Source organism: Nycticebus coucang, chromosome 4, assembly GCF_027406575.1.
Source record: "Nycticebus coucang isolate mNycCou1 chromosome 4, mNycCou1.pri, whole genome shotgun sequence".
Lineage (NCBI taxonomy): Eukaryota > Metazoa > Chordata > Mammalia > Primates > Lorisidae > Nycticebus > Nycticebus coucang.
In genome coordinates this window covers 106,313,763-106,339,882 of record NC_069783.1, presented here as the reverse complement: position 1 = coordinate 106,339,882, position 26,120 = coordinate 106,313,763, and the positions used below count along the sequence as shown (strand labels likewise).

The 26,120-nt window shown below is 50.2% G+C and overlaps 1 protein-coding gene across 2 annotated transcripts in view; it reads left to right on the top strand.

The window, feature by feature from the left end:
- The window catches only part of ADGRD1 (adhesion G protein-coupled receptor D1), a 130,679-nt gene that overhangs the window by 33,929 nt on the left and 70,630 nt on the right, over positions 1-26,120 (top strand). For both annotated transcript variants that reach the window (XM_053589533.1, XM_053589532.1), the window contains 7 exons: positions 537-601; positions 1,642-1,797; positions 4,654-4,713; positions 7,281-7,398; positions 8,215-8,325; positions 9,714-9,789; positions 12,427-12,568. In XM_053589533.1, the coding sequence (XP_053445508.1) occupies positions 537-601; positions 1,642-1,797; positions 4,654-4,713; positions 7,281-7,398; positions 8,215-8,325; positions 9,714-9,789; positions 12,427-12,568 (728 nt within the window). The remainder of the gene's footprint in view (positions 1-536; positions 602-1,641; positions 1,798-4,653; positions 4,714-7,280; positions 7,399-8,214; positions 8,326-9,713; positions 9,790-12,426; positions 12,569-26,120) is intronic.

Sequence of the window (26,120 nt, the reverse complement as noted above, 5' to 3'; positions counted from 1 at the left end):
CATTACACAGCCCATGAGGTGTGAGAGGAGGCGCTGATAGACGCCTCAGGGTGCCAGAGCTCAGGGGAGATGTTTCCACTGCTTTATTGAGGTCACTTCTCACTTTGTGCATCTCAGAGGAAAGCGCTCTCCAGTCCCCTGTGTCTCCGCCAACCCTCCCCACCCCACCCCACCTCCTGCCTGCATTTTATCTCTGGTCTGGATGCAACAAGAATCTATTTTCTTTGGTTCTTTATTTGAAATCAGTAATACCTTGAATAAAATCATCTTTTTAAATAATGACTTGCATGAAGGGTGTTCAAAAGCAATTTAGAATATAAATGGAAAAATAATTTGACTCAGGAAAATCCATACGGTCTACCCATTAAGCTGATGGGCCCTTTTCCCCGCCAGCAATGTCCCTGCTCAACACATTCTCAGGGGGTCTTCCATGTCCTGAAATTGGTAAACTTTTGAATAGGAACAGGTCTGCCTTGGGGTTAGAAAAGGTGGCCATGTTTTAGTCCCCATTTAAGCATTATTATTTTTTTCTCCAGGAAAGCATGTGTTGTTGTTGTCAACGCTGCCAAGCCTCGTTGTGACATCCACAGCAAACACCGTGGTGAGCAGATGCGTTTTCCTTGGCTTCCTGCTGCCCCCGTTGATGTCTTTTTGCTCAGACCGTTTGCCGAGAGGGATAAAATTCCACTCCCTGGCTGGGCAGGCTCCTGTTGGCAGGGGAACTGAAAGAGATGATTATGAAAAGCCAACTTGGATACTAATTCTTGGCTAAGAGATGGAGGAGAAACCCCTTCCTTCCTGTCACCAGGTGCCTAAAAGGAGTAGATGAGATTCTCAGCAGCGGCTGACGGCTCAGGTCGCCTCCCAGGCAGGGGCTCAGTGAGTGGGGAGTAGAGGGACATCTGCTTGTGCCCTTCCCTTCTGACTTTGGGGAAAATGATCAATTCCTATAGAAAATGTTACCCTCTGGAATAGTGTTTGGAATCACAGAACTTTCCTTTCCTGAGAACTTTAAGGTAATAGTGAGCGTGCAGACTCAGAACCGTCTGCCTGAGCTCAGTTCTACCTGTTTTGAATCCCGGTCCTACCACTTATCTTTGGGTGGAGCCCTCTGCGCTTAGCTCTGTCCATGAGATGATTGCTTCATGCGGTTGTCCTAAGGACGAATGGTTAGCCTATGCCAAATAGTCTCAAAAGTGTCAGCTGTGTAGGAGGTTCTATATCTTTATTTCATTTTATCTATTTTTGAGGCAGGATCTTGTGCTGTCACCTGGGCTAGGGTGCAGTGGTGTCACCACAGCTCACAGCAACCTCAAACTCCTGCGCTCAAGCCATCCTCTTGCCTCAGCCTCCTGAGTAGCTGGGACTATAGGCACCTGCCACAATAGTGGCTAATTTTTCTATGTTAGCAGAGATGGGGTCTCACTCTTTCAGGTTGGTCTTAAATTCCTGAGCTTAAGCAATTCTGCCCCCCTTGGCTTCCCAGTGTGCTGGGATTACAAGCCTGAGCCACTGCATCTGGACTGTATCATTATTATCATTGTATAAAAAGTGTTTGGCCCACAGTAGGACACATGGAACTTCTGTGGAGTATTTTGGGTTTGGTTCTTAGCAGGAACTCACGTTGCCGACCTCTTTCAGGTGCCCACAGATGCCTACCATCCCATCATAACCAATCTGACAGAAGAGAGAAAAAACTTCCAAAGCGCCAGAATTGTGCTGAATTACCTTCAAAATGTGTCCCTCACCTTACCCAATAAGTCCCTCTCAGAGGAAACAGCCCTGAACCTCACCGAGGTAAAGTCGTGTGATGTCTGTGCTGGGGCTGTGAGTCCTGGCCCAGACACGTGTTTTGTTTGACCTATATAGAGTTTAAAAGTCAGGAATTTTTACGTGAAGTTTGGATTCCAGGCTTCTCCTGGGCAACCGGAGGGTGTGTCCCTGGCTGGCTCTGCACAGCCCAGCAGCGCCTCCCTCAGGGGCCTGCGACTTCACCGTGTTTGCCTAGCACCCAGCAGAGGCCTGGGCAGTGCTGTATCCTTTAAAGGATGTCCATTTTGGGACACAGAACTCAGTGCAGGTCTACCTAGGAGACCTCCTACCCAAGCTCTGTGTCTCCCTCTCCCTGCCGCTCCCCTCTCTCCATCAGCTAGAGCTGAGTCAGGAGTCAGCTCTGGGGCCTTCCAGGCAGACAGATGAGGCAGGAGGATGCAGGGAAGATGCAGCAATAGGGAGGGGCAGAGACTGGGGCAACCCAAACCCATTCAGCTTGTGTGCAGGGAGCTGCCGCCACACAAGACCTCTGCATCTTGACCATGAGGGTTACCTCTTCCGATTTTGCAGGGAAAGACCTATACCTGGCTTTTTAAATGGAAAATCTCCCAATTTAAAAAAAATGGGTAGCAAAATGAAATATATATATATTTTTGAGACAGTCTCAATTTGTCGTCTGTGGAGTGCTATAGTGTCATAGCTCACAGCCACCTCAAACTCTTGGGCTCAAGTGATCCTCTTTCCTCAGCCTCCCAAGTAGCTGGTACTACCAGTGTCTGCCACAATGCCTAGGTATTTTTAGAGATAGGGTCTTGTTCAGGCTCATCTCAAACTTGTGAGCTCAAGCGATCTACCTGCCTCAGGCTCCCAGAGTGCCGGGATTACAGGTGTGAGCCATGGTGCCTGGTCCCAGCAAAATGAAATTTAAAAAGGAATTACATGCACACCAAATAAAAGCCATCTGCAAGGCAGAGTTAGCCCAGAGGTCTTCAGATTGAGGCCTCTGGTGTGGACCCCAACTCTCAGTGCCCTGGAATGAATCTGCCTTGTGCAGATTCACCTCAAACTCCAGCGATCTCTGATTTGATAAAAGCCCCTGGCACGTGCCAGACAATTCCCATGGGTTCTGGCTTCTCACCCCTGGCACAAGGGGCCACTCTGTGCTGTGCTGCGAGGTGGCTGTCAACTGCTTGCATCTCACCCAAATGGAGACGTGCAGGGAGTGTTAGGCACACACTGGGGTCTTAAAGCTTTGTGCAGAGACGAATGTAAACTATCTTGTTAGTAATTTCACATGGATTACATGCCAAAGTGATAACAGGTTTATTGAGCTAAGTAAAATATATTATTAAAATTAATTTCACCAGTTTTCTGTTTCATTTTTCAATATGGCTACTGGAAAATTTAAAATTACGAATGTGTTCATACTGTATTTCCACGTGAGAGAACTGTTCTGGATCAGGAGTCAGCAAACCATGGCCCTTGGGCCAATCCGATCCATTGCCCGCTTTTGTAAATACTGTTTTATTAGTTGCCCTCCTTGGTTTCTGTATTGTCTATGGCTGCCTTGGTGCACCTCTGGCAGAGTTGAGTGTGACCCAGCGGGGTGGCCTGTAAAGCCTAAAGGCTTTACTATGTGACCCTTTAAGAAAATGTTTGCAGACCCTGCTCCAGCCCAACAAGGACAGGGATCAGGATTGTTTTCCATATTATCAAGCTTTAAGGCCTTGCCCTTAGGGTCTGAATATATATTTATCAAATAAAGATAAAGGGTGAAGAGTTTTGATGATTTATTCTCTAAGCATTTTGTGTTTACAAGTGTGAGGAAGAACATGAGTATTCTGCAGATGGGAGTTGGTGGAAATATGGGTGATTTAGGTCAGCTTCTCAGTTGAATTCTGGTCCCTGTAGTAGGAGACAGTTAAACACCTACATGAATAATGTAAGTAGTGAAACAAATGAGGCGTGAGGCAGTAGGGAGTGGTGGGGACCTCGGTGAGCTGGGGAACACAGGCCCTCTAAGGGGGCAGCTGCTGCTCAGCTCAGGTCAATTGTGATTTTGTGGGAATGTGGGCCGTGTCCAAATGTCTGCTTTTTTTCAAAAGAAGCAGGAAATTCACATATTTTCATTTAGATCTTCTAGTTGGAAAATATTGGAAATTAATTTCATTATTTTTAGAATGGTAACAAGTCAACCAAACTTTTTTTTTTTTGAGATAGAGTCTCACTATGTCACCCTCGGTAGACTGCCATGGCCTCACAGCTCACAGCAACCTCAAATTCTTTGGGCTTAAACGATTCTCTTGCCTCAGCATCCAGAGTAGCTGGGACCACAGGCACCTGCCATAACGCCCGGCTATTTTTTGGTTGCGGTTGTCATTGTTGTTTAGCAGGCCTGGGCTGGGCTTGAACCCACCAGCCTCATTGTATGTGGCTGGGACCCTACTCACTGAGCTATGGGCGTTGAACCCCAAGGCGCCTGAAGACCCTCTGTTTTATAATTGGCACAGGTGTTTCAGCATCAGCTTGGCATACTCAGTGGGCCATGTTTTTTTTTTTCATTTCCCCACCCATTCATCCATCCAACAGGCATTTACTGAGGGCCTATTGTGTTCCCAGGTGCTGTGCTTATGGCTTCTGCCATAACCCTGCATTGTCCCTTCTGGCCTCTCAGTGCTTGTTACTGACTTTACAAATCAGCTAACTCCATCGAAGGGCTTTGTAAAATATAACCTGATATACTAACATGAGCTGTTTTTGTTTACTGCTGTGCTCAAAACTGAGTCGGTGGTTGATAGAGACCTTGGGGAATGTGAGGAAGGTCTTCAGACTTGAGGCACAAGAATATATGCTAAGCAGTGTCATTTTGTCCCCCTTTAGACGTTCTTAAAAGCGGCGGGACAGGTCCTTCTACTGCCCAGTTGGAACGATGTGTCAGAGGTAAGAGAAAAGAACATTCTGATCTTTAAAACTGTATGTACCTTGGGGACCATTTAGTCTTCCTGGAAGTGGCATAATATGGCCCAATTCACATCTATAAAAGGGTTGATGCGTCTCAGTTCTGACATCTGGGACATTAGAGCCCATTTTGACAGGATATGCAGCTGATTCAAAATGTCTTCTCTTCTCTCTGACTTGGGAATTGCGTGAGTAGCAGTAATGTGTTACTGTTCTCAGCACTGAAGAAGAAAATGATTTTTTTTTTAATGAGGAATATTTGTCTAGTCTTTATCCCTTTACAGAATATATTTTTTACTAGCATGTCATTCTTGAATGGTAACAAAAACCCACATTTGATGTTTAAAGATCACTAAAGCAGAACAGGTGACAACATGTACTTCATGATTAAAGCATGAAAGAAAATTTCTATTCTTCTCTGTGGTCAAAATAATTTGAAAGGAGAATGGAATAATTTTTTCTTTCTTTCCAAATGTAACTTAAAAAATACAATTTTATCTTTGTTTCTAAATATAACTTTTCTAATATGATTTTACTTGTTTAAAAAATAAAACAAATAAATAGTTGTGAAGAAGTTGGAAAATTCAGATAATAGAAAACATCAAAAATAAAGGCCTGAAATCCTAAGACTCAGAGATTATTATTAACACTCTTGTCTTATTATGTTTGTTACAATTTAGTTTTCAATTCACACACACATACATATATTCTGCAAACATATTGTATATCCAGTTTTACCTGTTTTTCCTGAATTGTGTTGAGAACATTTTCTAATGATGTCAAATACTTGTCTACAACACAGATTTAGTCAGGATGGGCTTGGCTGTGCTGCACTAACAAATATGCCTCAGCAGCTCAGTAGAAATTTACTTCTCACTGTGCAAAGTCCTGTGTGGGTAAGAAGAGCCTCTTCCCTGCTCATAGGCCAGGAGCTCTCTCCATCCAATTCTGCCTTTTTAACAAGTGGCCTCCAAGGTTGAGGGCAGGAGCAGAGATGGGTGAGGAGGACCTTTGATTGCCTTGGCCCAGAAGGGCCTAACCACACCAGCATGATATTAAAGGGCTCATCTCCGGAACCTGTATAAATATTTATGAAACATTTGCCAGATTGAGACATTCTCTCGTTATTAATAAGATTATATTATGGTTTACATTTGAAGAACTTTTTGTTTGAAAAAGTTCAAATGAAATGAGATTAGGTTTAACATTGAAAGGGAGAGAAACAAAGTCAAGAATGTAAGATCTAGAAATGAGTTCTTTTTTAAAAAGTATAATTCAAGGCTCAGATGTCCAGGGGAACTTGAGCATGAGACTATAGCCTGGAAGATGTCTGGGGGACACCCAAGAGGCTGCAGCAGACATATTTTGTGTATTGTTTTTTTCTTGTATTTGACTCCTGGGTAGAGTGCTGAGGTGTCATAGTTCACAGCAACCTCAAATTCCTGGGCCCAAGCAATCCTCTTGCCTCAGCCTCCTAAGTAGTTGGTACTACAAGTGTCTGCCACTATGCCCTGCTTTTTTTTTTTTTTTTTTTTCAGTAGAGATAGGGTCTTGCTCTTGCTCAGCCAGGTCTCAGATTCCTGAGCTCAAGCAATCCACCTACCTTGGCCTTCCAAAATACTAAGATTACAGGCATGAGCCACTGTGCCTGGCTTTGTGCATTGTTTTAAATTAGGTTTTTCTGAATGTGAAATATGCAAATCTGTTACAAAATATGAATAAGCAGGGAAGTGTTCAGACTTAGGCAGGCTCTAATATACATTAAAGAAAATGTATGAATTAGCTGCTACCCAGCAAAACCGAATGCCAGAAACACAGATTTCCTGGGGCTTAAAGGTCTTTGTGCCAGGGGCCTGACAGATTTTCAAAACTGGCCACAGCACCTTATTTCCAGCTCATCAGGCTCTCATGAGCATGGTTTGTGAGGGGTGATGACAGAGTCTCCTCTGAGAGGCAGGGTGGGGAGGTGTGGGAGAGGGCTGAGATCGGTGCATTCAGGGGTGTGTATCTGAGGGGTAGGGACAGGCCCTCGACTGGCAGGAGGGAGTTGCTTTCTAAGGGCAGTGTGCACAGGATCTTTTCTGCCCAGGGTCCGAATGGCAGCAGGGGGCACTGGCAGGAGAAGGGAGGCACTGGGCTTGCCAAGGACACCAGAGGGTGACGTGGGGTATGGGCTGGACCTGCTGGTGTTCTTATCCCAGAGGGGACCCACAGGCAGTCAGGCGCTTCCTTAGGAAGCACTCAGGGCCCAGGAGCAGGTTGAGGACTTACTAAAGGCTCCTTGTGAGTCAGGCCAGAGCTCAGGCCAGGAAGCCCTGACCACTGCATCTTATGTGCAGAAATGCATGAGCCTGTGGCCTGGGTGGCCGGTCCACCTTGGCCTGTGTCCACACTCCATGAACTCAGTTGTGTGGTCTCTTCCCGGTCTGTGAAACAGAGCAGTAGTGTGACTTCCCCATCCCATAGGGCTGTGGTGAGGCAGCCGGATTCTGTGTGATGGCCAAGTACAGTAGGTTTTCCCGGCCCCCTCACGCCTGTGTTTCTTCTAGGATGGCAGTGTGGTGCTGGGCTTGGTCAATACCATTGATACCGTCATGAGCCACATAGCTTCCAATCTGCAGGCCAGCGAGCCCCAGGTCATCATTGCGGGCTCTTCCTCCATGGCAGGTAGTGGTCAGCGGCATATGGATGGGGTGGGAGTGCCAGCTGCGGGGTTCTGCAGGGAGGGGCCTCACCAGCCCCATAACCTGTGCAGAGCCACATTTGGTTGGAGTCAGGGTAGGCATCCTGGGCCACGATGTACACATGGGGGCCATGTAAGTATCTCACCCTGCCCCTCCATCCCCCAGAGTGTCTGTGGGATGGAGAGGTAGGGTCAGCCTCCCTGTGTCAGCTGGTGTGGTTTGGTCTGGGTCCAAGTTCCTGGGTGATTGTGAGGTGATGGCTTTCTGTTACCTATGGAGAGCCATGGTGCTGAGCTTTAACCGAGGGGCATGCCGGGGAAAGGAGCTTAACTGACCCATGAGCTTTAGAGCATAGTGTCAGCTGTGACATACATACCTGCAGTGTGAATATCAGACATCTTCATTTTCTGTGTCACCCAGGGTTCCCCAGAGCCTGCAGGGCAGCAGCACCCTCAGCACCTGGGGTCTTCCTGTGTACTGGATCTCCTTAGGTGGGAGACCCAGATTGGCAGCCAAGGTTTAGCCTTCTGGTCACAATTACTTCCGGATGCTTACTGCTCTTTATGTTTTTTGGAGGGCCCTGCCTGCTAAGGGAATTGACACTCTCTAGGGGAAGTTGTTCTGTTAATAGCTCAACTATGACTTGAACTTTACCTTAGAATTGAAAACAATGTAACATAAACATTTGTACCCTCATATTAATTTGAAATAAAAAAAAAAGAAAGAGCAGATAGGTTCGAAGCCTGGTCCCAGGTCCCTGCCAACTGCTGACTGTGGCTTCCACCCTTTCTCCTTGCAGAGTTCACTGTGGCCAAAGTTCTGCTCAAGGCCATGAACTTCTCCCACTACCGCTTCCCAGCCCACGGGCAGAGCTACATCGAGATTCCCCAGGAGGCCTTCTGTGGCCAAGGTGAGTGCATCTGTCCCTGCCCCTGCCCTGGAGGACGCTGGTGTCCTCCCAGGTCTGCACGGTGCCAGGTCAGTGGAATACAAGTGGATGGGCTGGGGCCATCACCACCCTGGCCCTGCTCAGGGTGGCCGTGGGTCAGGTGAGGGGGCTCATCCACTCAGGGCTCCAGGTTCTACTATGAGGAGGCTCGTATTCAACCTTGTAATAAAAAACAAGCAGCGAGGACTGTGACTCTGACCAGGGAGTGCTGTTGGACTCAGGCACCTCTGTCTATCTTTGCTGCAATGACCACGACCTTCTCTTGTCCCTGGAAAAGTGAACATGCCCTTGCAGACGTCCCCTCTCCACTCCCCTGTGGGGGAGAACTGTAGATTCTCCTTCCAGATGCCCTGGCCAGAGGTCGCACCACCTTTCCCGGGCTCTGCCTCAGGGCTGGGGCTGGGCCAGCTGGGGTCAGATGTCTCCCTTCCCAGTGAGAGGCCAGCCTGTGGGAAAGGTACCCTGGCTGGTCACCTGCTGCACCTGCTGGGTGTCAGGGGTGCCTGCTCCTGGGGAGGAGCAGGAGTGCAGCTATCTCACGTATATCCCCACAGAGGCTGGGTGGAGTCCTATGGGGCTGGGGCTTGGGTTCCCACAGCCAACAGGCCTGCGGCCAATTCTGCATCTGGGGACTTCTCACACTTAGCAGCTGGGCTCACTGGTCAAAGGGCAAGTTACTGAAGCGGCCTGTGGCTCAGTTTCCTTACCAGAGGCGGGGACAGTATTATTCCCGTCTTGTATCACTGTGATAATTGAGTCGAGCACTCATGATAGTGCATCTGCGCTAAGTACACTCTGAGATGTTGACGCTCTACAGATGTCCCTGGACAACCTAGCATGTCCACTAGTCCCCTCTAGGCAGCCCTCTGGGGTGAACAGAGTGAAAGAACAAGGTGCCTCCTGCTTCACAGTGGTTATGTAATAGTGAGGTAGGGCCAGGTGGGACACGGTGGCATCCAGGGCTCTGCGGCCCTGTATAAACTGCACCTGTCCCCCACCCCCCAGGGAACACAGGAAGGCTGGAAGCTGCCACTGCCCCCTGAAAGGCCCGCACAGACCTTGTGATGTTTGTGGCTAGTCCGACTCTCTCCGGTGGCGTCAGCCTCTGCACATCTGGAGTTAGCAGAGGCCACGCAGTAGGAGTTGTCATTTTCATTGACACAGGGTTACCAGACTCAGAGTCTGCCCTGAGTGCTCTTCACTTCCTCCTCCCCAGTGGATGGAGCTGCCCCAAGTTTTTGGGTGCAAGAGACTGTGCCATGCATGGCTGCTCTGGGGGCTTCGTGTCTCTCCTGCTTGTCACATTGAATGCTGCTGACAGGTGTCTTTGGCTTGTGCTCTCTCCCCAGGCTGGGCCACCATCGTGGGGCTCCTCTACCACACTGTGCACCGTTACCTGAGCAGCATCCCACCAGCCACCACACGGTGAGTTTCTCGGGGCCATGCAGCTTGGAGGGAGGGGTGTGTGCCCTTGTTTGTGGGTGGCTGATTCTGGTGACATGCTCCCTGACATACATTCCCCCATACACAATGTCATGTCAAAGAACTCTGTGCAAATGCTTGGCGCTTCACTGCTAGAGCCAGAAAATGCCTTTTGAGCAAGACCCAGAGCTGCTACGCCAGGCGCTGCACCGGCTGCCGCCGCCTCCCCCTCTGAACTCAGTTTGCCCTCCTGTTGCAGGTGTGGGGGCTGTGATAGACACAGTGGGCAAAGCCACTGACAATAATGTAACCAGGAGGCAGGGACTACAGAGTCACAGGACAGAAGAAGACAGGAACAGGTGGGCTCCAGGCTTAGCAGGGCCCAGATGCATCCTCTGCTGGCTCCCGCCTCTGCTGCCCCTGTGCTGGCTCAGTCCCAGGAAGGCCGTGCAGCATCAGCTCCTGTGGGTTGGGCTCTGAGGTCTGGGAGGGGGGCTCTCTCCTGAAAACACAGTCAGAACCCTGTGGGTCCGATGGTCCCAGGAGACTGCCCTCCTCCAGGTGCCCTTACAATGAAAGAACCTGGGGGACCTGTCATTCTTTGGAAGTGTGTGATTTCTAAGGTTCTTCACAAAAATGGTTATACAAAAGTGCAATCTAGTTTCCTCAAAGAGATGCCCTCTCAACTATTTGGGGAAAATTTGCTCAAACCCAAAATCATGAATGAAAAATTGACCTCTCCTTGATCCTTCTGGGTGAAGGTTCTGCTATGAAACTGGCTTTTCAATGAAATACATGAAACGCACATCTGTGAGGCACAGCAGTGACCCGTGCAGGCCGAGAGGGGGAACCTGTGGGGATTGCACACCCCTTTCCCACACAGAAGAGTCAGAGGCATGGCCTGTAGACATCAGGGCGGGATATACAGCTTAGGGTCAACTCTATAATGAAGTAGACTCCTGGCTCCTGCTGGGGCTGGCCAACTCTTTCATAAAGGGCTAGATTGTGAATATTTGTGGCTTTTGGAAACTCTGCCCTTGCAGGGTGAAGGCAGCCACAGACAACATGCAGGGAATGGGGGCTGGCTGCCTTCCAGTTCAGCTCTGTTTTACAGAGCCAGGAGGCTGGCCTGGGCTCTGGTCTGTAGATCCCAGCAGACATTCCCTGTATCTGCCCTGGCAGTGATGGGTAAGGAGAGGCTGAGGTGCTGGCTCCGGGAGACCCCCAGCCCACCCTGAGAGATGGCCCACCCACAGAGCCTCAGTCTTCAGCCCCCCACCATCTTCACTGCCCCCGGCACCTGCAGAGAGGACATGGGAGCCTCAGGACCCACGTGTTTTGTCCTGGGCTCCTTTGGTCAACTCTCACTTCCCCTCATATCGAGGTGCCAGAGGTTGGACAGCAAGGCCCCCTGCCCTGACCCATCACTAGCATTGACATCCCCAACAGCAAGGCTTTTGTCAGTAGCACATTTAAATGCTGGAAAGCAGAACAGTGTACTCTGCAGGGAGGGGAAAATGTTTTTCACGTGTGCGGGGAAGTTGGATCTGGAGCTGGGCAAATCTCTTGAATCAGCACTTAGCACCGCAGGTCTCCCTGTCAGAATTGGCCTGTGAAGGGGACGGTTAGTGCTGCGGATCATGGCACAGGTGTGGGTGCAGCCTCCTGGTGTCGCCCTCCCAGCGATGGCCCCTGTTAGCCACCTAGACCCCAGCAAATGACTTGCGTCTGTACCTGGTGTGCCTCTCTGATGACGGGACTGATTTCTGAGGGTCACTGCGAGGATTAAATGAGTCACTTGTTTAAGTAGCGCTTGGCACCCCTGAACATGCGAGGGAGAATTGGCTTCCTTTACTGTGCAAGATGATTGGATGTTTGTGTCTTTTTGCCTTTAACATAATTTTCAAATTTCAAGCATGGCTAGGAGCTGATTAGCAGAGTCACCATGTGGGCAGCGCTGAGTGCTCCTGCCTGCCTGTGGTTGCAAGCTCATTCCCCAGCAGTTGTCATGGCCTAGGGATGTGGTGCTGATGGATCTAGGCCTGGACACCAGGGTTTACTCCTGAGCCAAGAAAGAGTCCCCTCCAGAGTATGTAGGCCAAGTGGACTGCGGGTGCCCTACAGGGAAACCGAGGTACCTTATCAGGAGAAGATCGAAGCACTGCTGGGGTCACAACAGCTGGTGTCCAACACAACATCATTTATCATCCCGTTTCACAAGTAGGGAAGTGAAGGTTCAGACAGAAGGAGCTCCCTGCCCAAGGTCACATGGCTGAGTAAGGGGGATCCCTGAGATGCACACCCCGTTCTCCCACATGCCCGGGTCAGCTCCCTCCTCTTACAAACTCTTTGAGGTCAAGGGCCCTGTCTCACCTCTTGGTCCTGGCATCAGATCTTCAGAGTGCAGGTGGATGGGTAGAACTCAAACCCTGGAACCAGGGTAATGAGTCACCGAATCCATCTGCAGGTTCCATGTTACCCAGAGCTGCAAGTACCGCCCAACAGAAATCAGAGTTCCACCTAAAAAGGATTCTGGTCTCAAACATTTTGGGTTTGACATTAAATTCTAAACCCAACTTCCAGCTGAGTGACTCCCCTCTCTATTTTTCATATTGTGATGATTTCCCATTTTCCCCCAAGGATCGCAGAGGCAGCTAGCTACAAAGGCTGTTTGCTGTCTGCTGCCAGCGCCCTCATCTCCCTGGAGGTTTCCCCGCCACCGACACTGTCCCAAAACCTGTCCGGGTCTCCTCTCGTCACCATCCACCTCAGGCACAAGCTGGTGAGTTTCAGCAGATTCGCTGTCCTTGCTGCCCTTCAATCTGGCTTTCCGCTGACAAACATTTGCCTGTCCATGGATTGTACAGAGAACCTCAGGTGAAATCGGTGCTGGCCAAAGTTGGCATTTTCTGCTCACTGGTATTGGTTCCTTTTCCTGAGACTCTGGCTATGAAATGAAATGGGAAGCCTCCCAGTGTCAGTGTTGGGTGAAAAGGCCTCTGAGGCCAAAGGAAGCTTCCCTGGACCTTCATCTGACTTATAGCAAGTGCCCCTTCAGGAGGAAGGGTATGGACCGGCCATCTCTCAGTTACCTGGTGTCACAGCCATTAGCAAGGTGAAGAACTCCATTCTGTCTGAGTGGAACAGCCCATGCAGCTCAGGAGAAACTGTTTCTAAGCCTCAGATTTTAAGCGATGTGCTGTTTGTCCTGATGCACCGCAACCTCAGGCCTCTCTGCAGGTCATTTGTCTTTGCTGGTGATAAGACTGATGGAGACATCAGCACAGGTGCACAGGTGCCCTTTAGAAACACACGCACAGCTTACCCAGGCAGGCTTGAGGGGTAGGGTACGGGGTTGCTGCAACATTCAAAAGTTGGGATTTTTCAAGGAATTGATCAGAGAGCTCAGAATATTCTGGTCGTTCAAAGGCTAGGATAGAATGTTCTGTGTCATTCACCCCGTCCTGTGTCGTTCTGCTTCATGCCACCAAGTTTGCTAAAGGCCGGCCCTGTGCCACACATGGATGGGCGCCCAGGGTTCCTTGGGGGTGACAGTGTTTTCTTTCCCCCAGAGGGGCCCACACTCCTGGGTGCAGAGTGAGCTGGGCAAGTCTAGAGACAGGTCGGCTGCCTCCCTCAGACTTCGCCTCGACCTGCCCCAGTGCTCCAGCCTCTGTGTTCCTGTGGTGGTGCCTCCCTCGTCCCCGTGCTTCTTGGCTGTGGTCTCCTTGTCCTTCCTAAAGCTCCTTGGTGCCACTTACGTCCTTACTGTGGTGTCCAGGAAATGCATGGCTCCTGCTTGAGTGCCACCTCCATCCCTGGTACCTGTCTCTGCAGCACCTCCTCCTGGACCTCCCTTGGGCGCAAGTCCTCCCTAGCGCTTGTAAACACATGTTTCCCTCCCTCCCAGAAATGCCAGACATGAGTGCTTCATTCGCGCTTCATTACAACAGCTGATTGTTTATGCAAGTCTCCTAAGACAGCCCACAGGCTTCTGGAGAGTCTAATGTGGAGTCACTTGTTTTCCTGCTCCGGTGCTATGATGGAGCTTGATGCAGCAAGAGGCCCGGGAGACGCTTGCTGACTGTGCTGCACTGGAGTCAGTGGGCACCCTGAGAGGCCCTGTCTTGGGGTTGTATCTGTGGGTCCCTCTGTGCATACACAGAACCCACATTGGTACTGAGTCTTCCCCCCACCCTGGTGGTGAGGACACTGCTAACTCCCCAAACTCCCCAGGCTCAGCCTGCGGGTGGGAAATTCAGCTGTGATGTGCAGAGGGAGACACCCAGCTTTCAGGGTGTTGTGATGCTGCCTTGAGAAAGTCTAGGCCCATAACTAGGAGTGTATGAGAGTGGAGAAGGCTCATTTACAAAGACTCAAGGACCTCTGTGTGTTTGAGGTTGAAGTTGCCCTTGTGACAAGGACCCTGGGGGTCACAGCAGATGATGTGGGGGTAGGGTGGGGAGTGAGAGTCAGTGTCAGGTCCAGGGGATGGGCAGGTCCTGGCAGGGAAGGACATGGCCGAGCTCAAGTGTCTGGGCTGCAGGGAGTCACAGTGCAAGTCACATGTGCACACATATACACAGCACCCAGAACATATACACACAAGCGCACAGCACCCAGAACATGCACACAATGCTCAGTACACACATACACATGCATATAGCACCCAGAACACACACACATATGCACACAGTACACAGAACACACACACACACAAGCACACAGCCCAGAACACAAACACACACAAGCACACAGCCCAGAATACAAACACACACAAGCACACAGCCCAGAATACACACACACAAATGCACACAGCACCCAGAACACACACACACACACAGCCCAGAACACAAACACATATGCACACAGTACCCAGAACACACACACACAAGCACACAGCCCAGAACACAAACACACACAAGCACACAGCCCAGAATACACACACACAAATGCACACAGCACCCAGAACACACACACATATGCACACAGTACCCAGAACACACACACACACAAGCACACAGCCCAGAACACAAACACACACAAGCACACAGCCCAGAATACACACACACAAAGGCACACAGCACCCAGAACACACACTCACAGCACCTAGAACACACAAACATATGCACACAGCACCCAGAACACACAGACCCACAGACCAGAACACACACACACACACACGCACACAGCACCCAGAACACACACACACACAGACACACAGCCCAGAATACAAACACACAAATGCACACAGTACGCAGAACACACACACACAGCCCAGAACACAAACACATATGCACACAGTACCCAGAACACACACACACAAGCACACAGCCCAGAACAAAAACACACACAAGCACACAGCCCAGAATTCACACACACAAATGCACAAAGCACCCAGAACACACAGACCCACAGACCAGAACACACACACACACACGCACACAGCACCCAGAAAACACACAACACACATGCACACAGCACTCAGAACACACAACACACATGCACACAGCACCCAGAACACACACAACACACATGCACACAGCACCCAGAACACACAACACACATGCATACAGCACCCAGAACACACACAACACACATGCACACAGCACCCAGAACACACAGACAGACATGCACACAGCACCCAGAACACACAACACACATGCACACAGCACCCAGAACACACAACACAAATGCACACAGCACCCAGAACACACAACACACATGCACACAGCACCCAGAACACACAGACACACAAGCACCCAGCACCCAGAACGCACAACACACATGCACACAGCACCCAGAACACACAGACACACAAGCACACAGCACCCAGAACACACAACACACATGCACACAGCACCCAGAACACACAACACACATGCACACAGCACCCAGAACACACAGACACACAAGCACACAGCACTCAGAATGCAGAATACAAATGCACAGAGCACCCAGAACACACACACACAAGCACACAGCACCCAGAACACACAACATAAATGCACACAGCACCCAGAACACACACACACACACACACACACAGACGCACCCTCACCTCATCCTTGTTAGATCGGGCTGGTGTGACCCTGGATTTTGGGAAGTAGAAAATGACTTTGTTTTATTGTCATAGATCCAGGGCATGTCAGGGGACCTCGTGCCTCTGTTCCCAAACTGGCAGCCTCCATCCTCCCTCAGAGCCCTCTGGCCCAGCTCCCAAGGAGGCAAGGAGGAGGTAAACTGAGTCACATGCCCATTGTCCTATTTTGGGGCCACATCCACCTTCCCCTGGGCCTCGAATTCTGCCTCACCCCTGCCACCCTCCCGCGATGCCACCTGAGTGAACTGCAGTCGCAGAGGGGTGGGTCCTTCTGGAGCTTTCCCTGAGAGACTGTCACCCAGTGAGACAGAGGTCACCTGTGCCTCAGTGGGAGGCCCTACAAGCTGCGTCTGCTTACCCGGTGTCCTCGTGACGCTCCGTCATCAGTCTGTTTCATGCCAAGCGAAGGGCATATAATCATGTTCTGTTTAACACTGTTCAATGGATTTAATGGCACTATTGAATCATTTTTGTTACAACAGATGTTTATGTTCTCATGGAACTTCTTTCTCAGAGAACTCTCTTAATCTCTGCATCATTTATAGATAAGCATACTCGCTTGCTTTCAGGACAGTCTAAGGTCAGTGAGGGGTTTTGCTTTTGAGCTGCTGCTGGTTCTTTGTGGTCCTGCAGAGTTTGGGGCTCTGGGCCAGGCAGTAGATGACAGGTGGCATCCTGGTGAGGCTGGGGCTCCATCTCTGTGGCCTTGGGCTCAGACCCACGAGATAGGTGAGTCCTCGAGCTCATGCCAGGCATCAGAGCGCAGCATGCAGGCACCATCAAATAATTCAGACTCAGACCCCAACTTTTGGCTGAGCTGCTGTGGCCTCTGCTGACCAGCTCCTGCCATTCCTCGGGTCTCCCTGAGGGCTGGCTGTCATCCTATCCAGGGGAGCTCATCAGACTGAGACCTTCTGCAGCTCAGACCCCAAGACCGGGTGGCAGGTGGCTGGTCAGAGGCCTTTCTGGCAGGTCAGCAGAGGGGCTGGACACAAACGGTGGACACACACCACCTGGGAACACTGGCCCAGGATGGCCCACCTCTTGCTCCCTCTGGTACATGCTGGTGTTTCCTGACATAAAGAGCCTGTCAGAAACTGCAGTGCTCTGTCAGTTGAAATTGCTCACTGCATTTAATCGAAATCTTAATTTTCAAATCAAATTGAGATGTCACCTTTCCTAGGTCAATGAAGATGAAACTGTTTTCTGAAGAAGAAAGTCAGACTTGACCAAAGTAGATACTTTGGCAAATTTGAGAATTAGAAAACCAGAAATAAATATGGCAGAGAGCTGAGTGGTGTCAGTTTCTATTGCCATTGTCAAAAATTCACTCCTGAAACAGTTTCAGCTCAATCCTGAAGGCAGGCCATGAGCCAGGCTGTCGTCAGGTTTGAAAGGGATCGGTTCTGGTGAGGGTGCTGAGGCAGCGGGAGTTGAGTGCTGACGGGAGTGGGCTCTGCCCTCTTGCGCCTGCCAACATCATCCAGGGCAGGACCAGGGCTGTGTGGGTGCAGCCTACGCTCCGCAATGGGCCGTGACTGGAGCACAGGCTACACCGTATGTGCTGCTGTCTAGGAGAGATGTGGCAATGGCTGTGAGTCTCTGATTGCTCATGTGCCTGTCATGGTCAGTCTGAGAGCGCCTGTGGCTGATAGTGCAGAAGGAGCCAGGCTGGTCTTGCTGTGGTCTCTGGGGCCGTGAGTGCCAGGAATTCAGTGTAGGAGCAGAAACTTCCCCTGGCTGCACAGACAGAGTTTGCTGGAAGGAAACCTCGGGCTCTAGGACAGGAGAGAAGTCCAGGGATTCTGCCCCAGGGTGTTGGGGCTGGGCACTAAAGGGGTGAAGCAACCACCTCTGTACTCCAAGCCCCACCCCTGCTCACAAGGAGGGGTGAGAGGGGCCAGAGGAGGGCGAGGGGTGGGCCACATGGGGAGGCACAGGTAGAAAAGTGGGGCATGTGTGCCAAGCCCTAGACTTCTGAAAACAGTGCTTGTCTGGATGGTGCAATGTGGCCCTCGCAAGCTGTGGACTTCACAGCAGTACCCTGGCCAAGGCTGTGCCTGGACATTGAGCTGAGACCCCAGCACATCCATGGACCAGGCCTGGGGTGACTGATGTGATGGAAGGCAGCCCTCAGCCTTCTTGGGGTATTACCATAACCTGTGACTTTTGAAGAGCAGCCCTAAATCTGGGCTTTAAATCTTATCTCTGGATAAATCTGTTGGGAGCTAATTCAAATTTGTTTCCACTGTTGTCAAACAAAACACATCCCTGGGTTAAATTTGGGCAGTAGGTCAACAGTTTACAAACTAAATTTTTTAAGCTTTTTATTCTGAAGTGATTTTAAACTCAGAGAAAAATTACAAAAATAGTACGGAGTTCCTATGTACCGTTTACGGATATTCCCTAACAATAGTGATTTAGAGCACAATTATTGAAACCAGGAAATTTGCGATGACACTAACTGACCTCCACAGCCCATGGTGGAGCTCGGGCCACACCAGCACTGTGTGGGTTCTCTCACTCAGGGCTTTTCCCGTTCCAGGAGCTGATCCAGGCTCTGAAGGAGTCCTTGGTTGTCACATCTCCTAGGCAACCTCAGTTGGTGATGGTTCATCAGCTTTGCTTTGTCTCCTGTGACCTTGACACTTTTGGAGAGCGCTGGCCCATTATTTTGTAGAATGTTCCTCAATTTGGGATCATCAGATGTTTTCTCCCGGCTGTGATGAGGTTGATGAGAAAGCCACAGAAGTGAGATTGTGCCTTTCTGATGACATGGTCAGGCTGGGGTAGTCTGCCTGCAGCTGCCACAACAACAGAAATTAATTTTCTCATAGTTCTGGGGGCCAGAGGTCCAAGATCTTGATGTTAGCAGGATTGGTTTTCCCTACGGCCTCTCTCTGTGGCATGCAGACACGGTCTCCTCCCTGTGAGCTCACAGCGGTGTCCCCCTTGCCATGAAGGCCTGTCTCTAATCTCTTCTTCCCAAGAGGACACTGTCAGATTGGATTAGGACCCACCCAATGACCTCATTCTAACCTCGTTGCCCCTTCAAAGGCCCTGTCTCCACATACAGGCGCGTTCTGAGGTCCTGGGGGTTAGGACATCAACAGATGACTTTTGGGGACAGTTCAGCCCTCGTCATGGGCAGCACAGGGAGTGGGTGTTTATTATTTCTGGTGAGGCTTGAGTGAGTCACCTGGTTGAGTGGGATCAGCTGGGTTTGCCTATCATCAAGTTATTGTTTTGCCCTTTGCCAGTAATAAGTATCTTGGTGAGGGAGATACCATTAAACCACCCATGCGTCCTTTATCTCATCTTTCTGCACTGATCTCGAGGAGTTGATGGTACTAGCCTGCAGCTGCAAAAGTGATTGCTGTGTGTTCTCCTGATGGTGACATTCTGTTCCTTTCATTCCCCTCTGCACTCGTTAACTGCAATTCTATTACAAGGACAAACTGTTATTTATCTATTCAACATTATTTTTGTTTCAGTGACTCATGGATTTTACTTTATTCCATAGATCAGGCGTCCTCAAAGTTTTTTTTTTTTTTTTTAATTTTTTTAATTTTTATTTTTTTGTAGAGACAGAGTCTCACTTTACTGCCCTTGGTAGAGTGCCGTGGCGTCACACGGCTCACAGCAACCTCCAGCTCTTGGGCTTAAGCGATTCTCTTGCCTCAGCCTCCCGAGTAGCTGGGACTACAGGCACCCGCCACAACGCCCGGCTCTTTTTTTGTTGTTGCAGTTTGGCCGGGGCGGGGTTTGAACCCGCCACCCTCGGCATATGGGGCCGGCGCCCTACTCACTGAGCCACAGGCGCTGCCCCGTCCTCAAAGTTTTTAAACAGGGGGCCAATTCACTGTCCCTCAGACCATTGGAGGGCTGGACTACAGTTAAAAAAAAAGAAAACTATGAACAAATTCCTATGCACACTGCACATATTTTATTTTGAAGTCAAAAAACAAAATGGGAACAAATACAATTCACACTGCCTCATGTGGCCTGCGGGCCGCAGTTTGAGGACCCCTGCCACAGATCATGGTCCAGTGCTGTTCTTATTTATTTCATTGCTCACATTGTCCCAGCTGTGACCATGGGGGCTTTGTCCACTTGGTTCCCGTGTCCCTTTTGTACCCCCCCCCTACTTTTTGAGTCCTTCCCTACTTTCTGACAGTATAGACATCCTAGGCTCATGGACTCAGCCATTTTAGCACAGAGCCTGGGTTCATCCTATTGGAGAATGGTATTTAGAAACCAGGATCTGGGGACTGGATGTTCACATTTCTACTGGAGTGTCACAGGGAACTTAGCTGGGAGATACATGTATGAATGTTCACAGCAGCACACATTTGTGTCTGCATTTATCTGTATCTATCCATGTGCGCTTGTGCACGTGTGTGAGTTTGTGTGTGTGTGTCTCTGTGTATTAAAATATGTCATTTCAGACTTGGGGTGGTGCCTCATGCCTGGAAGCTGTGAGAATTACTCAAGACCAACCTGGACACCATAGTAAGACCCCATCTCTATAAAAAAAAATAGGAAAATTAGCAAAGTGTTGTGGCAGGCCCCTATAGTCCCAGCTACTCAGGAGGCCAAGGCAGGAGTATCCCTTGAGCCCAGGAGTTTGAGGTTGCTGTGAGCTAGGCTGCTGCCAGTGCACTCCAGCCTGGGTGATAGAGCAAGACCCTGTCTCAAAATCAAACAAACAAACAAACAAACAAACATAATTTAATTCTGTCTAGTCTAAGACCATAGGTTTCATTTTAGCCTTTTCTCATATGTCTTTTTTTTCTCCCAAAGCTAGAAACTCATCCCTCATTGTTCTCACTAGTCTAACTTGTTTAAAGGCAGTGCACACACATGACGTCACTTCACAATCGCCAGCCCAGAGCCCTGCGAGAAATGGATTTACTGACTAGAGGGTAGCATTTCTCACATTCTCTGGTTTTGCACCATACGTTTTAAATAGCACTTCCCAAAGTCACATGGCCTGGTTCTTTCCTTCTCCCCTCCCTTGGGTGTGGTGCTCCCATTCACCTGCGAGGCAGCCAGAGTCATTTGTCGTTTGTATTCCACCGTGGGTCCCCCATGCTGGTTGTTTTCAGTTACAGATTTATCTGCCCTGAGCGACATCACCGTGGGTCCTAAGTGGGATCTACGCTGCCTGTGCTGCCTGCGCATTGTCCTTCTGTGCAGCATGGTGTGTCCTGGACATTGCTGGTCCTAAACCAGCTGTAGAGGTCATCCCACTGCCCCACAGTTGGTGCTGCTCCACCACGTGGGTTTATCCAGCTGGCACCTGGTTCACTCCTGCTCTCTCCTGCTCACAGGCACACGGATTGTTCCCATATCTGGTCACTATAAATGATTTGTTGCAGTGAACAACCTTGTGCACCTACATGTCCCCACTGTGGGGGGCGTGGCCACCATCCTGGGAACTGAAAAGTCTGTGTCTGTTTGCAGATGGATCTCACCCCAGGCTGCCTTCTTCCTCCCCTTATTTCGAGTCTCCTGGTTGTTGGGGGCAATGAAGTGACACAGCAGAGAGATCGTCAGTCTCTGCTGAGGAGATAACTGGGGAAAAAAGCTCCTAGGTGCATACCCCTGGGTTCTCATCTGGATGATCCGAGTAGTGATTTTAAAAGCAGCCAAGTCTAGAATCAACCACACCAAATTACAGTGCCTTTCTGCCCATCGCAGAGCCTGGGAAGGAGTCAGTGCAGGAAACAGGTGGGGTGGCCCTGCTGGCTGGGATGTTCCCTGTGACATCGGGGCAGAGGCCTGTAGGAAGGGCTGGGGCCTGGCAGAAGGAAGTCAAGGGTGGCTTCTGGTGGTGCTAAAGCCAGGGGCTTGGTACTGCAGCCGACCAAGTCTAGCATTGCTGTGCATTTTGAAAACATATATTCATGTGCTGAGTAGTGACTTTTTTTTTCCTTTTGAGACAGAGTCCCACTTTGTCACCCTCAGGAGAGTGCTGTGGTATGACAGCTCACAGCAACTTCAAACTCTTGGGCTTAAGCGATTCTCTTGCCTCAGCCTCCCAAGTAGCTGGGACTATAGGTGCCCACCACAATGCCCGGCTATTTTCTTTTTGCAGTTGTTATTGTTGGTTAGCTGGCCTGGGCCAGGCTCGAACCCACCAGCCTCGGTGCATGTGGCTGGCGCTGTAACCACTGTGCAATGGGTGCTGAGCCGCGTAGTGACGTTTTGGTCAGCGACAAACTCATATACTGTCGGGGTCCCATATGATTATAATACAGTATTTTCATTGCATCTTTTCTATGTTTAGATGTTTTGACACACAAATACTTACCATTGTGTTACTGCTGCCTGCAGCTTTCAGTACAGTCACCTGCTGCCCAGATGTGTATCCTAGGGGGTGATGAGTTGCACCACCCCGGCTGGTGGGAGGGGTGCTGTGCCAACCCTTCATGATTATGTGCACTTTGTGGCATTCTCACATGAGGGAATTGTCTAATGACACGTTCCAAAGAACATGTAATTAGGCAATGCATGGCCGCATGTATACATTTTAAGAACACCATGGCAGTGTGTATACATGGGATACATGTGTATTTCTCAGCCCTGCAGACTCAGGAAGCTGAGAGCTCTGAGAAGGCTCGGGCAGTCTTTGGGCTGTTTCTCATGGTGCGAAGCTGCCGCAGGCAGAGGTGGGTCCGAGGGTCGGGGGTCTGTTCTGCAGAAGCCTCACTTCCCTCCTACTGCAGAGAATTACAGGCTCTGCCTTGGTGCCGTGGATGGAGGTTTTGCAGAAGATGGCATTTTTGTCTTCTGTGAAGTAAGAAAGGTGCTAGTTTGAAAACCAGAGAAAAAGAAAGGGTGGATTAAAATGCAGTTGCTGTTTTAATGGCTGGTTACTATAGTTATTTTTAAAAAAGGAAAGTGTTTGAATAAGGAATCTTGTCTTGAAGAGTGGCAGAGAAGAGTTTTTATCATACCAGAAGAGGACGGTAATTAAGGCTTGTCTTAGCCAAGTGTTCTCTGGGGGTTTGGGGATTTTTCTCATGAAGGTTGCTTTTATATTTCTGAGGACGTTTGGGAGGCGTGCTTTTCTGGATTGAAACGACTTGTCTGATGGGAACATTTTCCATGGCAGTCTGTGCTCCCTGACGGGCCCGTGAGATGAGGCTGACTTGGCAGAGAGCTGGGCTGTTGGCCTGTTTGTTCCCCTCGTCTTTGTGGGCAAAACATTGCCTGGAGGTCGCGGGAATTTTCTACAGCAAGTACTTGAGGCCTGAGGCTGGGGTGGCTTCTTTTCTTGGCATAGAGGGGGGAAGTGTTCTTGGTTGCAAGGGAACCCTGGAGGCTCCTAAGAAGGTACTTGGTTAACCCCAGGGGTGGGGAGAGAGCACTTGCACCTCCATCCCTGCCCATCGGACTGCAGCAATCCTTCCAGGGACCCAGGCAGGGGTCCTCCATTTCCCACTATGTGGGTTTTCTCTGTTAATCTGCAGGGTACAAATCGAGGTGGGAAAGTGATGAACCCAGGCTGTGTTCTGACCTCGAATCTGGGACTTCCACCTGCAGACAAGGGGTTGCACCAAGGGTACAGTGTGGGCGTGGTGCAGCTGTAGGCTGGGTGGGGCCCCAGAGTGTCCTGGCTCCCCACCTCTCCTGACACCCCCCGGAGGGATGGCTGGTCTTGCTATGCTTTCCCTCCCCAGTGAGACAGAATTCCTCCTCCTCCCAAAGTGCCTGCTGTAATGCCTTTGGGGGATAGTTCCTTTGTCACTGAAGTCACCAAACCAATAACTATAGACCCTACAACACCCTTTATGGCGGCATCAGTTTTAGGTCTGTCTCGGGTCTGCGCCCCCACCGGCGGCCTGTGCCCAGCCCTCTGCGCCCTTGCTCCCTTAGCTCTTTAGGATGACTTCTTAGAAGTGGAATGGCTCAGGCAAACGTCCACACATGCATTCCTCGTTTGAAAATTTAGTTTGGCATATCTGTATTTGCTTATGAAGAGACCAAGCAGAATTGTAGACTCCTATATTCAGAAGTCAGGGCTCAGAAATCAGACTGTTTTCATCTTCTCCTTGGCATGTTTTAAAGTAGGTTTTGTTGAAATACAACATACTTACAGAAAAGTACACACACAGGTGTATAGAACCGCAGCTTTCACCGAGTGGACATCCCCATGAACTGACCTTCAGATCACAAGACAGACGTGGCCAGAATCCTGGTCCCAGACATTGCCCCATCTAGCCATTTGGGCTCATGATAAACAGCACTGCTGGAACATTCTAGGGTGTCATATATTTTTTTGAATGTATGAATGAACGTCTTTCCTTCCGTCACATGCCCAGGAGTGGTGGGTGACTGGTCGTGGGGTGTGCGTATGTTCAACTTTGGTAGATTTATACCAAAAGGTGTTTCCACAGGGACCACTGGTTTACATTCCCCCTCATTGGAGCAGAAGACAATCGGGTCCAGTGTGCGACTCTGCCTGCCTCCCACATTTGTTTCCTGTTCCATAATGGCATCAATGGCCTGTTTATTGTTGGATATTATGATACCCTTAAAAAAAAACTCTATTCCATTCAAATTTTATGCCTGTTTTTATATTAGGTTTTCTGTTTTCTTCCTTATTGATTTTTTAAGGAGTTTTGTATATTTAGTGATGTGTTGGTTATATGAGGTTGGGCAATTAAGTTCAAGAACTCATCCTAGAAAAAATGACTACAAATCGTCCGCACTCTCTCTGTCTCTGTGTTCCCTGCTTATATCCCCAGCCCTGGTCCTCACTCCCTGCCTCCTCTCCCAGGACCCTCTGAATGTGTTGGGTTCACATGGATCATGCAGGGTCATCCTCCTATAAGATATTTAATTTAATTACACCAGAGAAATTCCTTTTGCTTGAGAAGTGACACTTGCAGGCTGTGAGGTTCAGGTCATGGACACCTTTGGCCAAGGTTGGGTACCCTGTCTGCCCAGCACAGAGGCCAGTTAGGGACCCTCAGGGAGCCCCCTGCAGCCCACACTACCTCAGTCTCAGGCCATGTGTTGTGTAGACTCTGCGCTCTAGTAGCTGCCTGTGGGATGGGCAGGCCCTTCCTCCTGGGCCCCCTGTAAAAGAGACCTCCTGTGTCCAGGCCACTTTCCTCGGCTGATGTGCTAGGTGTGGGGTCTTGAGCATGTGACTGCATTGCCCTCCTCCCACAGGGCAGGGCCCTGGGGCCCCTTCGGCCACACACCGGAGCAGGTGTGGTGTCAGCCACACCTCGAGAACTGATCAGTTCACCTCATGAACTGATTCCCTTCCCTGGGGCCTGTGCACCTGCAGCTTGGGTGCTGTGTAATTTAGGATGTGACACCTATGACATGCCACCATTACACTGAGAAGACACAGAAAAGACCTGTAATTTAACCCACTTCTGTAAAAGCTCATCGATTTAAGTGATCTGGCGCGTACAGAGCAGGGGCGGCCAGTGCGCACAGTTAAACACGGGCGCTCAGTCTGTAGCCTGAGTTATTCAGAGGTGACTGCAGTCCGTCTGTCATGATCCACAGTGTGTCTGGACTTTACTGCCCTCCTCCCACTGCCTGGCCCCTGAGGCCTCTGCCCCTGGACTACACTGCCCTCCTCCAATGACTTGTTCCAGAGGATGACTTCACGATGGTTCCCACACTGACAGCAGCAGCACCAGTGAGGGGATGCTCTTCTCACGGTGCACAGGCACCCAGGAATGCAGGACTAAAGCCTCCTCCCTGGTCAGCGCTCCTCCTGGTCAGCACTCCTCCCGGTCAGCACTCCTCCCGCACTCTCCTGGAGAACAACTGTTTCCCTGCACTTTGGCTGGGGCATCTACTCCTGCTCTGACCCACGTGGCCTCTGGGGACATGGGCCAAGGTGCTTCCTCAGGGCTCCTGCTCTCTGGGTTGGTGGACAGCACCTCAGAAACAGGGAGGACTCTGCCCATCAAGGATGGGGTGAGTCCTGTTGACCCTCAGTGTGGCCAGTTCTGTCCTTAGCTGAGGAATGCAGCCTATGGCTGGAGACCCTGCACCTTACCAGCACCTCTCCCACTGTTCAGCCCCACGGCCTCTGTCCCTGGAGTAACAGCCCATGCCCGTTGTCTACGCCTGTCCAGTCTTGCAAGGGTCTGATCAGGCCTGGCTGGAGTGGCCCAGGTGGGCGGGGTGGGGCTGCTGTGTGCCGATGCTCCTATGCTGGCCCTAGGACAGGAATTCTCATTTGTCCCCACAG